The sequence below is a fragment of the Emys orbicularis genome, chromosome 1 (genome assembly GCF_028017835.1).
Source record: "Emys orbicularis isolate rEmyOrb1 chromosome 1, rEmyOrb1.hap1, whole genome shotgun sequence".
Classification (NCBI taxonomy): Eukaryota; Metazoa; Chordata; order Testudines; family Emydidae; genus Emys; species Emys orbicularis.
The window spans coordinates 230546895-230563320 of NC_088683.1; the positions used below are offsets into that span (position 1 = coordinate 230546895).

Here is a 16426-nt window from a genome sequence, read left to right on the forward strand (position 1 = left end):
GTGACCCCATGCACTAGGTGGCAACACCACTCCCACAAATTTGTCCTGGTTGCCCCACTGTCATGATGGAGGGATGGCCAGGCCAAACCTGAGTGGCACTGTGACCCTGTGGAGCTGTGGAGCCGGCACTCGGGAGCAGCGCACCAAGCCTCCTTGACCACCCCTGCGCCTAGGAGCCACAGGGACATGTCACCACTTCCTGCGAGGTGCCTGAGGTGAGCGTCACCTGGAGCCCGCACCCCACACCATACCCCAACTACCTGCCCCAGCCCTGAGCCCCCTCCCGCACCCAAACTCCCTCCCAGAGCCTGTACCCCAACCCCTTGCCCCTGCCCTGAGACCCCTCCTACACCTCAAACCCCTCATCCCCAGCCCCATCCCAGAGCCTGCACCCCCAGACAGAGCCCTCACCCCCACTGCATCCTAATCCCCTGCCCCAGCCCAGAGCCCCCTCCTGCATCCTGAATCCCTCATTTCTGACCTCACCCTGGAGCCTGCACCTCCCCAGCTGGAGCCTTCACCCCCACCCCAACCCCCTGCCCCAATCTGGAGCCCCCTCCCACACTCCAAACTCCTGGGTTCCAGCCCAGAGCCCCCTCCTGCATCCCAAACCCCTCATCTATGGCCCCACCTCAAAGTCCACATCCCCAGCTGGAGCCCTCACCAACTCCCATACCCCAACTCTCTGCCCTAGCCTGGAGCCCCCTCCTGCACCCTGAACCCCTCATTTCTGGCCCCACTCCAGAGCCCACACCACCAGCCCAGAGCCCTGCCCCATATTCCAACCCCCAGCCCCAGCTCGGCCCCCCAGAGCCCGCACCCTGAACCCCCTTCCGCACTCCAACCCTCTGCCCCAGCCCGGTGAAAATGTGTGAGTGAGCGAGGGTAGGGGAGAGTGAACAATGGAGGGAGCGGGGATGGAGTCAGTGGGAGTGGGGCCTTAGAGAAGCGGGGGGGCAGGTGCGGGGCAAGGGCGTTCAGTTTTCTGCAAATAGAAAATTAGCCCCCAAATAGGGTTGCCATCTCAAATGTGGCATCTGGGTCCTGAGTTAGGTTATAGTTTTTGAAATACCTGCATTATTTACAGGCCCTTTGTCTTGGAATTGCCCAGGGTGATCTGTGTAGAACTCTTTCAATATCTGTGGGCTGAATATATCTGGACAACCACCCAACTCCCAGAATTTAATGGTCATATTAGTTATGTAAGACTGGGATTCTAATTCACACAGGACATGACTTAATGATAACTAAGAACCGCATCAGCTGAAACAGTAAGCAGAGGCCACTGATAATAAAACTGGTTGTGGACATAACATCTGATCCAAAAAAGGAAGGGCCAGGAGCTCATTCACGGCCTGCTTCTGCTCTCATTGAAGTAATTGCCCAAACTACCATTGATTTAATAGGACACGCCACGTCTGGGCCCTGAGTAAGAAATGAGTAAGCACTGCCAGATTTGTCTCAATATAAAGTCTCCTTTAAGCATTAGACTCTCATGTTCCATAAATGTACTTTTGCACAATTCTGTGTAAATAGAGTACCTTTAATTTAACTATTTTCTTTATACAATACAAATTATAACATTTTTTTCTGTGATTATATGGAAATAAACATGTTGTAAAACTTATAAAGTTATGGGCTCTAGGTAGGGTATATTTTTACATAGGAAATGACATACTGGGTCAGACCAGTGGTTCATCCAGTTCAGTATCCTGTCTGTCGAAAACCAGTATCATGTTAGAGGTGTGAGAAACTCTCTAGCGGACAAATATGGAATAACTTGCCCATCCAATTCCTATCAGTTAGTGGGTTGCCATATGCCCTGAAGCAAAAAACAATTTTTTTTTTAAATTTACTAATTAGTAAATAGATATTACAGGCTAGTTCATCATTAAACAGTTACCAAACAATGCTAGGGGATGCTTCCTGGTAATAATAGGTAGTGCTCCATTGTACTTGCCTGACACATTGCCAACTCCATCAGAGATTTATTCTCAGTGGCAAATATAGGCAAAAAATGATACCACTCACCATACCACAAAGATTCCTTTAAAAAATTCAGTTTTTGAAATTTTATTTGTCCCTTCCCTGCCCTTTATTTCTTTTTAGCCCACGAGTGAAATGATAGGATTTTTTGCTGTTTTACCAGGGTTCTTGTTTTGTTTTTTTGTCACACTGTAACCTTTCACTTGAAAAATTATGGAGTAGACATAGGAAAAAAGGCAGAAGACAAACAGGAAAGTTTGAACATAAACACAACGTGGTATTTATTTGAAATGGTTATTTTCTTGTTTTAATTATCACTGGTTCGTAACATCTTAAAACATGTTTTTTATATAGAATGTTATATTTACTTTTACTTCTTTTTCCTCTAATATAAAATAAATAAATAAGGATATGGAAAACACCATGAGCTCCTTACTGCCTGCAATTTTAATGATGTAACTCCATTTGATCTGAATGGAAATTAGTAATTTCTAGCTATTCCATAACACTTCCCTTAAGTATCATTATCCAAGCAAAGAGGTGAAGTGACGTGCCACAGGTCACCCGACAGGCCAGTGGAAGAGCCAGGAATAGCATGCAGATCTTCTGAGTGCCAACCTACTGCTCTGTTCACTAGACCACATTATCTCGGTGCAGTAATTGTTATCCTTTCCATGATGGTGGCCCCTTTTGCTAAGTCAGATCTTTTGCAACCCTCCCACTCCCATAACATTTACTGTAAAAGTAAGAGTTAAAAAACGCATCAATGATAACAAGGATAAGCCTATATAATTGATTTATGTGGGCTTGTCTACAGTTCAAAGGCTACAGAATTCTTCTGTCAACCTAGTGCTGTCTACAGGGGGAATTAGGTTGGCTTACCTACACCATTCAGGGGTGTGGATGTTTCACAGCCCTGAGCTACATAGTTATGCCAACCTAATTTTCTAGTGTAGATCAGGCCTCTGTGTATGGTTGGAGAGATGGCAGGGGATTGCTTTACCTCGAAGGGGGAGAGTGTGCAGGGGGAAGGGAGTAATACTTTCTTTGCTTTAGATTGTGATATAATTTCCAATGCCTTGAGATACCCTGACTACCTTTTGTGTAACCCACTGGTTATGAAACACTGTCCTAGTAGATTAAGAGCACAAAGTATCTTCTACTTTAGAATTTGGGATTGGTTGTGTTGCCTCTAGGAGTAACAGCACCTAGGCAGGGAACAGAAATACACAGTTAGGCTGATATTTCCAATTTTGATTTCAGCTTGTGTGACATATCAGGGTACAGTAGAGACCAGTGGGGGGCTGTGTCACCCCTGCCCTGCAATCTTGGGTACCTTACTGAACTAGCTCCCACCTGGGCCAATCACAAACAGCCTTCCAGCATACAAGCCACACCCTGAGAGTCTGTGTGTAACTGCAGCCTACCAGCCACACTTGGGTTACACTCTGGCTCTCACCAGCCTTGGTTATATTGCATGGTGACCCAAACACACTCCCAGATTTCCCCCCAGAACAGCATGTCTTGAGCTGCCCAGCCCTCTCCTAGACAGTATAAAAATTTTAAGTACATTATTTCTTTAAGGGAATAATATGCCAATTCATTATTTCAAACAATTATTCAGACACTTCAATTTAAACACTCTGGATTAGATAAAACAGTAAAACAAGTTTATTAACTACAAAGAAATAGATTTTAAGTGAGTACAAGTAGTGAGGCATAAAAATCAGAAATGGTTACAAGAATAAGGATGTTTATTAATGCCTAATATAACAAACTATATTAGATTCAAACAAAATTCCCACCACATATACCAGCAGATTACTGACCAAACTCTCAGGTCAGGACCCCTCCTCCACTGAGTCTACATGAAAGGATGGTCTCTGCTGGTTTTTTTTACCTGTTTGAATTTCCTTTGTCTTCCTTTCCTGCTTGATGACTCTGTTAACTGCTTAAATGCAAATTAAGGCACACACGCCTTTCTTTGTCTAGGACAGACCTGTTTGCCAATGTCTTCCTGGGCAGGGCTCTGGGAAGGGCCCTACCAAATTCATGACCATGAAAAATGCATCACAGACCATGAAATTTGGTCTCCGCTGTGAAATCTAGCTATTGTAGAGGAGGAGCAAGGCTGGGGGCGCCACAGCTGGGGGCTCCTACTGTGTGCCAGGCTCTAGCTTTCATGGGGGAGATAGGTGCACCAAGCCATGTGTGTGTGGACCTTCCTGCAGCCAGGGGAGGTTCCCAGAGGCAGGTCTTGCCCAGCCCCCCGGGGAGCATCCAATGCAGGGAAGAAGACATCTCACCCCTCCTCAGCCTGGCCCCTCCCCAGCTCCAGGCCTAGCACTCAGGGATTAAAGGGACCTTAGGTTGGGTCTGTGTGTGTGCAGGGGACAACAGCACCCGACCATGGGCAGTCACCCACTTGCCCGCACATAAGGCTGGCCCTGCTCCCCCCACTCATGTGACCCTCACTTCTGTGCTGCTGCCAGTGGCGGCGCTGCCTTTAGAGCTAGATGCCTGGCCACCAGCCCCACTCTCTGGCCACCCAGCTTTGAAGGCAATGCTGCTGCCATCAGCAGCGCAGAAGTAAGGGTGGCAATAGCCCTGCAACCCCCCACCTCCCCCATGACCCTTTTTGGGTCAGGACCCCCAGGGTTACAACACCATGAAATTTCAGATTTAAATATCAGAAACCATGAAATTTACAATTTTAAAAAATCCTACAACCATGAAATTGACCAAAATGGACCTGAATTTGGTAGGGTCCCAGCTATGGGGTTTAGAAGGTGTGTTAATAACATCATACAGGGGACCCTTGCACCTTTACATGCAATGTTGCCACACATATTTTACCAGCACAATAGTGACCAGCAAATCATGAGTTTTCAACTGGCACCTTACGAGCCACACTTTGAACGAAGATGTACTATGCTAGCATGCAGGGGGCCTGCACACAGGGGTGCACGATGCCACAGCTTGTTGGCTTTGATTGCCAGGTTCTGGTTCTCTTCCCTGTGGTTTGTTTTGGTGCGGGGTTTTATTGCTGGTTTTGCAATTTTCTCCCCCCTGCTCTTTCGGAAAAGCAGAGGGAGCTCAGGTTGGGGAGCAGCCTCTGCCCTGCCGCCGGCGGATCGGCTTCCTGGGTAAATGAGGCCCCGGCGCCAGATCCGCAGAGGGGTGAGTCTAGGATCGGCTGCGCAGGACCCGGCTGTGACGCCGCCTGGGTGGGGAGGGGCCCCGCCGGGCGCTCCCCGACTCTCTGTGACTCTGGAACGGGTCAGGGCTCCAACCCAACTCCCCTAGGCGCGCGGACGGCCTGAAGCCCCGCCCCTGCTTCCCCTGCGCCGCAGCCAATAGGCAGCTGCGTTCACTCCCCCGCCCCGCTCTCGAATTGGGGGAGGAGGCGGAGCGCTCGCTCCGTTCGCTCCCCGGGGGCGGAGCCGTTACTGCAGCGAGCGAGCGGGCGGGGGAGCCTCTCCGTGGCGGGCAGCGCGTTAGAGCGCACGGCGCATGCGTCATCTGGGATGACTCTGTGTGTGTGTGTGTGTGTGTGATTGTCACTGATCTCTTGTGTCATCTCAGTGTGTGTGGCTGGGATCGTGTCACTGTGTTCATTGATCCCTGTGCCTAGTTGGGAGTCTGTGTTCGGAGTGACAGCCGTGTTAGTCTGTATCAGCAAAAACAACGAGGAGTCCTTGTGGCACCTTAGAGACTAACAAATTTATTTGAGCATAAGCTTTCGTGGGCTAAAACCCACTTCGTGGGATCCGATGAAGTGGGGTTTAACCCACGAAAGCTGATGCTCAAATAAATTTGTTAGTCTCTAAGGTGCCACAAGGACTCCTCGTTCTTTTTGGGTGTCTGTGACTCTCACTGAGCGCCATGAGCTGGTGTGACTGTGTGCACGCTGGCTGAGATATCAATACTCCTGAAATATTAGCATCATAAAAGCCCCACAGCCAGGCTGTAGCAAGGACCTCCCTTGCACTGCCCTGCCCCGCCCCAGGCTGCCCCCCCCCCCCAGTATGTGACTCACCCATCTCCTTTGCTAGGGGATGGGATGATTGTGCTGACTCATGCTGAGTTAGTTACTGTGAAGTGCAGAGCAGAGGGAGTTAAATGAGAAGCAATCTGTGGTTTGCAGGCATTGCGGTCCTGCACCAGATAGGGAGCAGTAAGGTACTGTACTTGCTGTGGGGGTACCTGAGGCATGAGGTGCAACTTTCCTTTGGTGGAAAAATGAACTATTTAGCTTAAGTAAATGGAAACCCCCATCTGCTGTTTTGGCTTTTGCTACAGGCGACATGTTGGTTGTTTGCAGATTTAAAGTAAAACCAAAATCTTATAGTCTTTTGCCAATTTTCTGTCATTTGCAGTTAATGTTTTGAGCTGTTAGCTGCTCTGTTTGTGTGTTAGGGCGCTTTTGATTTTTTTACTTTCCAAGAGATAATATTGACAACATTTAAAAATCTTATCTATTCCCTGTGCAGATTTTTGAAGTCTTGGAAACTGCATCTTCTTTCAGAAGGAGGAAGGATGGTAACTCTGAGGAAAGTTATCAAAACTGTTCTTAGCATTGAGCAGGCGGAAGGGGTTGGGGCGCGTGTTCGGAGAAGCATTGGCAGGCCTGAGGTATGCTCTATACTTCCTCTCCTCCCAAAGAGATTTGATGTGGTGCCGAATGATGATCATTTCCTGGTTGGAATGTTTGATGGTGGATATATGAAAAGCAAAACCCATCCATAATGCATTAGCTTCATACAGCAGCAGGAAAAAACAGCACCATCAACTAATATAATAGTAATTCCCCAGTCCTGTGTCAGGGCTTTCCTGATGCTCTGGTTGTGATATGATTTTGGGGCTTGGATAAGAGGCAGCTGGTGATGCTCAACCAGAGATGATGGAGGTGATGCTGTGAAAGCCTCTAGGGCAGGGGTCGGCAACCTCTGGCACGCGGCTCGCCAGGGTAAGCACCCCGGCGGGCCGGGCCGGTTTGTTTACCTGCCGCGTCTGCAGGTTTGGCCGATCGCGGCTCCCACTGGCCGGTTCGCCGCGGTTCGCCGCTCCAGGCCAATGGGGGTGTTGGGAAGCCGGGGGCGGCGGGAAGCTACGGCCAGCACATACTTCAGCTTACCGAGGTTGCCGACCCCTGCTCTAGGGGAAACAGGAGAGTTGATACCTGCCTCATTTACTTTTTAAACTGGAGATTTTCAAACTTTTGTCAATATAGTAGGAGAACTGGGGGTCCTGTTGCGGGGACCACGGTTGGTATTAGATAAGAGTGGCAGTTGTGCCACTGTATTGTCTTGCAAACTGTGGCCTTCTCTTTCACATATAGATCTTACCAGTTATCTATGTCTTAGGCTCAGAGACTGGATTAGTACAATGAACAGTAGATGAGGCTACCCCTAAAAGCTATGGGGAAAACTGCTGTTGCAGAATGCTTGCTTCTTGAAGCTTCATGTAGGGAGCACATTATATTTGTGCTCTCCATAGCTTGCACTGGATTCAGGTTTGCTTCTGGGTACAATTCATAGTGTTGGCTTTGGTTGCTCCCAATAAAGCTCTGTGTAGTTTGAGTGCTTACTATCTTAGAGCCTGCCTCTTTATCCTTGTGTGGTGCTACAGCAGTTGAGATCAATTGATGCACTCAAGTTGACAGATAACAAGGGGGCTTGTGGTATGGTGTTACCCAGAGTTCAGGGCTCTGGAATTCACTCCATCCATCAGAATCTGTCTGCTGACCTTCCAGGCATGCTTCAAGGTCTGTTTATTCACTCAAGCTTTTGCGGGAGTGGATCATTAGTGAGAATCTTTACTCTGGGGGAGGAGCTCTCATTGGACTGGAACCAATCTGTAAATAGTTCTTTAGTTATTTTTAAACTGCTGGGTATAAATGCTATGAAACTCTTTTGATTAGTACACTTCAGAAATAAACACAGGAAATAAAGATGAGCACTGAAAAATGATATAGCTTCTATAATTTCATTTGCACCTATATTTGTGTAACTTAAATTTTGAATGCTGGGCTGTAAGGGAATCTGTTTAAGAATCAAAGGATATTTTGAGGTTCAGTATTTCTGACAATGTTATGTTTTGTGTGCAGCAGGTAAAGCAGAAGTTGATGCAAAATCTTTGTCTAAACATCCTAAATTTGATTTATTTCAGTTAAAAAATGTGGATCCTTTTTTGTTGCTTGATGAATTCAAAGGAGGTAAACCAGCTGGCTTTCCTGATCACCCCCATCGGGGTTTTGAGACGGTGAGTAATTTTAGGTGATCTTCTGATGTATGTGTTTTTAAATTTGAACCTGCTAGTGTCACTATAACTCAGGGACCTCTTATTGCATCTGTGGCTGTGTCTACATGGATGGTGGTGTATAGAGTACAGGCACTCCATGTGTAGCAACAAGGTGCAGTGAAATGAAAGTTGCGTCCACACTGGTCACTGCAATGTTGTAAGGTTCCTGCTTCTCAGGATCAGGGCCCCACCTCCTTCCCCCGGTAGCGTCGGGGACTAAGCGCCTATGCCAGATCTGTTGCTTGGGAGTTCTGGCTTGCAGTGGGGCAACTAAATGAGCAACAGCTCAGGTCTCCTGGGTGTGGGCTGAATGAACTGGCAGTGAATAATTCAGGCCTCATGGGTGTGGGCTGACTAAATAAACAGTCGGTAGCTCACACCTCTTGGATGAGGGCTGAGCAAACAGTCACTAGCTCAGGCCTCCTGGGAGTGGGCTGAGCAAACAAACAGTCACTGGCTCTGGCCTCCAGCCATGAGTGTGCGCAAGGGGACGTGGGCCCACCCTGCACCACCGGGTCCCAGCCTAGGATCCTTGAAGCAATGGGTGATCCTGTTGCTGCATTAGCAGGGGAATGTGGGGTTACTGCCTCACCTCTCGGCAACTCAGCAGGACTAAAGTCTCGTTTTCCTGGGCTGCTTCTTACTGGCATCTGGTTCGGTTGCTCTGTGGCCGCTGGTTCCTAGTCTCCTTGTCGAACGGCTCACTCTCTGCTTCCTCTTCGGATTCCTGAGTCTCCTGGGTCAGTGGCTTGTCTTGACTCCAGGCCAGCTCAGGAGAGTTGTCGCCCGCCACAGCTGGTCATGGGCTCCGTGGACAGTTTGGCTCTCTGGGAAGGACGTCTTGCTCCTTCCCTGGTCTGGCCCCAGCTGAGCTCCAGGGCCCTGTTCTTTTACTTCCTGCAAGGGAAAAGGTTAGCTGAGCTCAACTCTGCCTCAGGGCTATAAGGGGCAGTCAGCAACCCCTTCCGATCCCGCTAGGGTTTCAAGATGTTCACGTGGTATATTTGACATTTCTTCCTCTTGTCCAGCTGCTGGATTTCATAGTTATTGGCCCCACTTGGTGGATCACTTCATGAGGCCCCTGCCATTGGGCGAGCAGTTTTGACTCCTCAGAGGAGAGTAACAGGAGAACCTTGTCCCCTGGTTCAAAGGCTATTTCCTGGCTCCCTGGTTGTATGCCTGTTCCTGTGACTTCTGTGTGTTGTGAAGATTCTTGCATGCTAAGGCCCCCACCTTCTCAAGTTGGGTGCAGTCAGAGGATGTACTGCAAGAGACCTTATAATGGGGAAGGTGCCTGCTCCCAGCTCTCACACACCAGGTCCAGGACTCCCCATGGCTGCCTCCCATAAAGCAGCTCAAATGGAGAAAACTTGGTTGATGATTGGTGAACTTCCCAGATTGTGAGTAGCAGAAGCTTTGTCAGGGAAAATCTCCAAAGGATGCCCTTGAGGGTTCTGTTGAAACGTTCGACTAAGCCATCCATTTGAGGGTGATAAACGGACGTCTGAATCATCTCAATGCCCAACAGGTTGCAGACTTGCTTAAGCAACTTTGATGTGATGTTTGTGCCCTGGTCTGTCCAGATTTCTTGTGGGAGGTCCACCTGAGCAAAGACCTCGAATATCTCCACAGCAATGGTCTGGGCTGTGATGTTACGGAGGGGGATTGCTTCAGGGAAGTGGATAGCAGAGTCCAGGATCACCAAAATGTATCTGAAACTTCTCTTGAGGGGTCCCACTAGTTCCATGGTGATCCTCTCAAAGAGTACCCCCACCATGCGTAGTGGGAGTAGTGTGGCTTTCGGTGCTCACTATGGAGTGATAAGCTGGGAGTCTGGACAGGAGCTGCAAAAGTCTTTGACTTCCCGGTGAATTCCTGGCCAAAAATAATGGGCCAAAATTTGGACCAACGTCTTTTCATGGCCCAGTGCTCAGCAGCAGGGACATCATGAGTGAACCTCACGACAGCTTGCTTGTGGCACCAGGGCACAAGCAACTGGGTCTGGGCCTCTTGACTTTGCGGGTCAGGGTCAACCTAGTATAGACAGTCCTCTTTTAGCTCAAACTGGGGATATTCTTTTGCCGATCGGGGCTCTGTGACCCTTCCATTTATGCTGGCCAGTTGCTTGTACGCTCGACTGAGCGTAGAGTCTTCTCGCTGGTTTTGGCCATAGTTGGCTCCCAAGTTTGGTGGATCCTCCCCATGTTGATGAACAGGGTCTGCCTTCTCATCAGGGCTGTCGAGCTCGGTGTCCTGGGTCCCTCAAAGTCAGTGTCGTGATTACCAGATGTCTCCCCCATTTCCTCGAGGGGGTCCCCCCTCAAACATGGGCTCTGGTTTGCCTGGCTCAGGGTTTGTAGTGTGTAGAACCCTTGTGAATCCCTTCCAGTCACAGCTGCGGATAACTGGGTAGGCTCGGCCTACCATCATGATTCTGATCTCGCTGTCCACTGTCGTGATGACCTGAGTGCTGGGGTAGGGCTTCACGTCCCTGTCAATAAACTGTAATTGGATGACTTCTCTCTGTGGATTTGGGGTGGTGATGAGGTCTTGCCAGATGAGTTTGATTACATCCCTAGTCCATGAGTGTGGGGACCTGTACCCTGTTAATCTCCATGGGAACCGTCAGTTTACCAGAGGACTGTTTTCGAGCATGAGCCTCTCCGGTGCAGCCTTGCCTGAAGTTGCAGTCCACTGCCGGGCATTCTCTGGAACCCCCTGTAGAGTGCCATTGCCCTTGCATCTGGAACCCTCCCAACGAGCCTACACTGAGCCCCTCCACACTTGGATCCTGCCTGGTTGAGCCTGCCTGCCCCACATCTGGTGCATCTGGCTCTGAGGGGCAGACTCCTAGGGTGTTTCTGGGGCAGGCTATGTGCTATATCAGGGTCAGGTGCAGCCTCACTGCTGAGTCCGTGTCCCGGGGGTGGGGGGGAGCTGCAGGGTGATCTCCCACCTTCGTGCAGCCAGTGGCCTGTGCTGCCCACTGCCATGCTGGAGCCTCTGCATTTACTTATTGACAAATAAAAGTTGCAGAATTTTAAAATATTGTGTGCAGAATTTTTTTTTTTTTTTTTTGTGCAGAATGCCCCCAGAAGTAAGCTATTCATACTTTCTATTCATTATAGGTTCTTATACTGCCCTCATCATCTTAGTATCTGAGTACCTTCTAGTAGTACATGAAGTGACATGACTAATATCTGTTATGTGTGATTTGTTCTCTCCTCCTCTCCCCGGGAGGAGAATTACATGTCCTGTTTGTTTTGGTAGGGTTATTTTTGTGTTTGTTTGTTTTTTAAATGTGGATGCTGCTGTGTGTTTAAGTTAGAGAAGGCAGATCAAAGAAGGGCACCTTGCACTTACAGTGGAAGGTGGTGAGGTTTATGATGCAGATTTCTTCCTGATAAAATTAGATGCTGCAATAAAATACTAACAAAGAGTCCTGTGGTACCTTAAAGACTAACAGATATATTGGAGCATAAGTTTTCGTGGGTGAATGACCACTTCGTCAGACACATGTAATGGAAATTTCCAGAGGCAGGTATAAATATGCAGTCAAGAATCAGTCTGGAGATAACGAGGTTAGTTCAAGCAGGGAGGGTGAGGCCCTCTTCTAGCAGTTGAGGTGTGAACACCAAGGGAGGAGAAACTGCTTCTGTAGTTGGCTAGCCATTCACAGTCTTTGTTTAATCCTGATCTGATGGTGTCAAATTTGCAAATGAACTGAAGCTCAGCAGTTTCTCTTTGAAGTCTGGTCCTGAAGTTTTTTTGCTGTAAGATGGCTACCTTTACATCTGCTATTGTGTGGCCAGGGAGGTTGAAGTGTTCTCCTACAGGTTTTTGTATATTGCCATTCCTAATATCTGACTTGTGTCCATTATCCTTTTACGTAGGGACTGTCCAGTTTGGCCGATGTACATAGCAGAGGGGCATTGCTGGCACATGATGGCGTATATAACATTGGTGGATGTGCAGGTGAATGAACTGGTGATGTTGTAGCTGATCTGGTTAGGTCCTGTGATGGTGTCGCTGGTGTAGATATGTGGGCAGAGTTGGCATCGAGGTTTGTTGCATGGATTGGTTCCTGAGTAAGAGTTGTTATGGTGCGATGTGTGATTGCTGGTGAGAATATGCTTAAGGTTGGCGGGTTGTCTGTGGGCGAGGCCTGGCCTGCCTCCCAAGGTCTGTGAAAGCGAGGGATCATTGTCCAGGATGGGTTGTAGATCACTGATGATGCGTTGGAGAGGTTTAAGCTGAGGATTGTAGGTGATGGCCAGTGGAGTTCTGTTGGTTTCTTTCTTGGGTTTGTCTTGTAGCAGGAGGCTTCTGGGTACACGTCTGGCTCTGTTGAAACAACCCTGAAATTATAATCAAAGAGGCTGATAAAGGAGGTGCTGTCATCGTCTTGAACAGGTCTGACTATCAGTAGGAGGCTGCCAGACAACTCTCTAATACCAAATTCTACAGGCCACTTTCCTCAGATCCCACTGAGAAATATACTAAGAAACTGAACCATCTACTCAGGACACTCCCTACACCAGGCCTGCACAACATGCGGCCCGCGGGGGCTGACTGTGCGGCCCGCGGGCAAGTGGCGGGGGGAGCTGCCGGCTTCACCCCCTGCCCAGGGGCAGAGCCGACCTCACAGCCCCGCGCGTGCGCACTGCGCTCCGACCGGCCGGCCGGCGAGAAGCGCGGCTGCCGGGTTCGCCCCCTGCCGGGGGGAGGGGGAGTGGGAGGGGGAGGCCGACCTCACAGCCCCAGCCGGTGAGAAGCGCGGCTGCCGGCTTCGTCCCCTGCCTGGGGGGGGGCCAACCTCACAGCCCCGCATGCGCGTGCCGCGCTCCGACCGCCCGGACGGTCAGAAGCGTGGCTGCCGGGGGCCCGCCCGACCACCCGAACGGCCAGAAGCGCGCACACGCGTGCACGTGTCTCCGTCTCCCCCTGCCTGGCGTACAGCGGGTGCGTCACTTCCGGGGCCTGCTGAGGCGGGAAGCGCTGGGCACGAGGCAGAGTCGGTAAGTGCGAGCGAGGGGAAGGGCGCCGGGCCTGGGCTCGAGCCGCAGCTGGGGGGGACTGGGCCGAGACCCCCCCCCAAACCCCCTCTTCGGTTGGGGGTGGGGTGGCTACTGCGCTGGTTGCTCCCAGGGCGGCCTCCGTAGTGATGGGGGTGGGGTGGGGTTGAACTGTCTGTGGGCAGCCGGGAAAACCCGGGGGGGAGGAGGGAGACAGAGAGAGAGAGAGAGTGTGTGTGTGTGTGTGTGTGTGTGTGTGTGTGTGCAGGGTCGGCTTTAGGCCGATTCAACTGAGTCCCCTGAATCGGGCCCCACGCCCAAGCCCCGGCTTCCCCAGGGGGCAATTTAAAGGGCCTGGGGCTTTGGAGCCCCAGGCCCTTTAAATAGCCCCCAGAGCCCTGGGATGGGGGGGGGGGGGGGGGGCTCGGGGGCTATTTAAAGGGCTGGGGCTCCAGCTGCCTCTACCGCACCCCCTGCCCTGCCCGCAGCCAGCCAGCCCCACACACACCCCTGTCCACCCCAGCCCCACGCCCCCTGCCCTGCCCGCAGCCAGCCCGTCTCCAGCCAGCCCCCTGCCCGCAGCCAGCCCGTCTCCAGCCAGCCCCACACCCCCTGCCCGCAGCCAGCCCCTGCTCCACCCCCTGCCCTGCCTCCAGCCCCGCACCCCCTGCCCTGCCTGCAGCCAGCTCTGCACCCCCTGCCCACAGCCAGCCCCTGCCGCACCCCCCTGCGGCCCTGCCCGAAGCCAGCCAGCCCCACACACACCCCTCCCCGCCCCAGCCCCGCACCCCCTGCCCTGTCTCCAGCAAACCCCTGCCGCACCCCCCTGCCTGAAGCCAGCCAGTCCCGCACTCCTCTGTCTCCAGCCCTGCCAACCCCTGCCGCACCCCCCTGCGGCCCTGCCTGAAGCCAGCCAGCCCGCCCCACACTCCCGTCTCCAGCCATCCCCACACCCCTTGCCCTGCCTGCAGCCAGACCCTACCTCCAGTCAGCCCCTGCCCTGCCTCCAGCCAGCTCCATGTCCACTGGTGCCCTGCAGTTCCCAGGGCAGTAACCCTGCACACCTGCTTCAATGAGGGGGGCAGGAAGCAGCTGGGACCCACACATGTGCACACCACTAGGGTGACCAGACAGCAAGTGTGAAAAACCAGAACAGGGGTGGGGGGTAATAGGAGCCTATATAAGAAAAAGACCCCAAAATTGGGACTGTCCCTATAAAATCGGGATATCTGGTCACCCTAGGACACCCCCAGGGAGTGGCTGGGACCCACACATGTGAAATGGAGCTCATTAATAACCGATCAACAGCATATATAACACAATGTACATAATATATAATTTTATTATTTATATAGTTATGGAAAGTAAATAATACATGGAAGAAATGAAAGGCTTTTTTTTACATGTTTTTTTTTCTTCTAGTCATCCCTGCTGGGGCCCCGCTGAAAATGTTCGAATTGGGCCCCGCACTTCCTAAAGCCGGCCCTGTGTGTGTGTTTTGCACCTGCCCTGCCCTTACTGCTGCCCCCTTCCCTGGTCCAGGGACCTTATCCCTCCCCGGCCCCAATCACACTGCCCGCGCCCCGCCCCCCCCAGGGCTCCCTGCGGCACCTGTGTTTGTGTGTGGGACAGTCACATCCAATCCCTTCACACTGCTCCCCTTCCCCCTCCCCGGCTTAGTTCATACCCCCAGAAAATCCCTTCAAACTGTCCCCCTTTTCCCCTCCCCTTATTTCATGGGGGGATGACGAACCGAGCAGGCGGGTGGGCAGGTAGTGGCGGCAAGGCTTTATACTTGGGGGGAGGTGAGGAGGCGAGCGGCGAGTCGGTGGCTGGAAGGAGGCATCCATTTTCAGTATTTTAATTTTTGGTACTGCTGTGTGCAGTAATATAGTGACCCCTGGGGGTTAAAGAGGGGTGTAAAGGTGGGACCGAGCAGGGAGGAGGCGGGTCCTATTTTACTGCTGTGATCTGGTTACCCTATGCGCGCCGTTTCTTTCCCCCTCTACAGGCTTCCACACACTGTCAGTGCCTTGCTAGTGTGCCACGTGCCGTGAGATATCTCTTCTCTTTGTGTGTGACTGAGTGTTTCCCTTGTGTGTGAATTTATTCAACAAAATCTTGAGCTTCATAATGGCTACCATGAGTGAAAAGAAAAAGAGAAAAATAGAATCAGAGCACAGAGTTTTCAACACTGAATGGACAAATAAATACTTATGTACTGTTTCCAAAGACAAAATACTGTGCCTCGTGTGTCGCGAAACGTTAGCTGTTCCGAAAGAATACAACCTTCGGCGGCACTTTGAAACTAAACATCCCAATCTCGCCAAATTGAACCCAAATGAAAAAATAATTAAAGCAGCCAGTTTAGTGAAAAACCTTAGTGGAGAACAGCAAATTTTCAAGAAATTGAGCACTGAGAACGATACAGTTATTAAAGTAAGCTTTCAAATTTCTAAGGAAATTGCTGCTGCTGGGAAATGCTTCACAGAAGGCGAGTTTTTAAAAAAGTGTATGTTGATTGCTGTATCTGAGTTATGTCCAGAAAAGAGGGGAATATTTGAGAATGTCAGTCTATCACGCATGACTGTACAGAGAAGAATAGCTGACATTTCTACTAATCTAAGTGATCAGTTAAAGCAGAGAGTCAGTGAATTCTGCTTTTACTCCCTAGCTATGGATGAAAGCACCGATTTAAAAGACACCGCCCAACTTCTTATTTTTATTAGAGGTATTGATAAAAACTTTGAAATTACTGAAGAACTTGTTGGCATGTGCTCCATGATGGGTCGCACAACTGGAAAAGAAATCTCCAGTGAAGTGATAAAGTGCATGAATGATAAGTTGGGAGTAGATTTCACAAACTTGGTGGCCATTTGTACTGATGGTGCTCCAGCTATGTGTGGAAAAAATGTTGGAGCAGTTACTCTTCTTGAAGAATTTATTGGGAGACAAATAACCAAACATCACTGCATTATACACCATCAGGTTTTGTGTAGCAAAGTCTTAAAATTTGAGCATGTAATGTCAGTGGTAGTTTCCATTGTAAACCTCATCCGTTCTAGAGGACTAAAACATAGGACATTTCGAGCCTTTCTTGAAGGGGAAGACGCCGAGTGCAG

At 50.4% G+C, this 16426-nt stretch overlaps 1 protein-coding gene across 4 annotated transcripts in view; it reads left to right on the forward strand.

Moving 5' to 3' along the window:
- Positions 1–6097: 6097 nt before the first annotated feature.
- The window catches only part of PIR (pirin), a 100999-nt gene continuing 90670 nt past the window's right edge, over positions 6098–16426 (forward strand). For all 4 annotated transcript variants that reach the window (XM_065412386.1, XM_065412395.1, XM_065412403.1 and 1 more), the window contains exons 1-3: positions 6098–6168; positions 6480–6621; positions 8158–8250. In XM_065412386.1, coding sequence (XP_065268458.1) covers positions 6526–6621; positions 8158–8250 — 189 coding nt within the window. In that variant the 5' untranslated portion in view covers positions 6098–6168; positions 6480–6525. The remainder of the gene's footprint in view (positions 6169–6479; positions 6622–8157; positions 8251–16426) is intronic.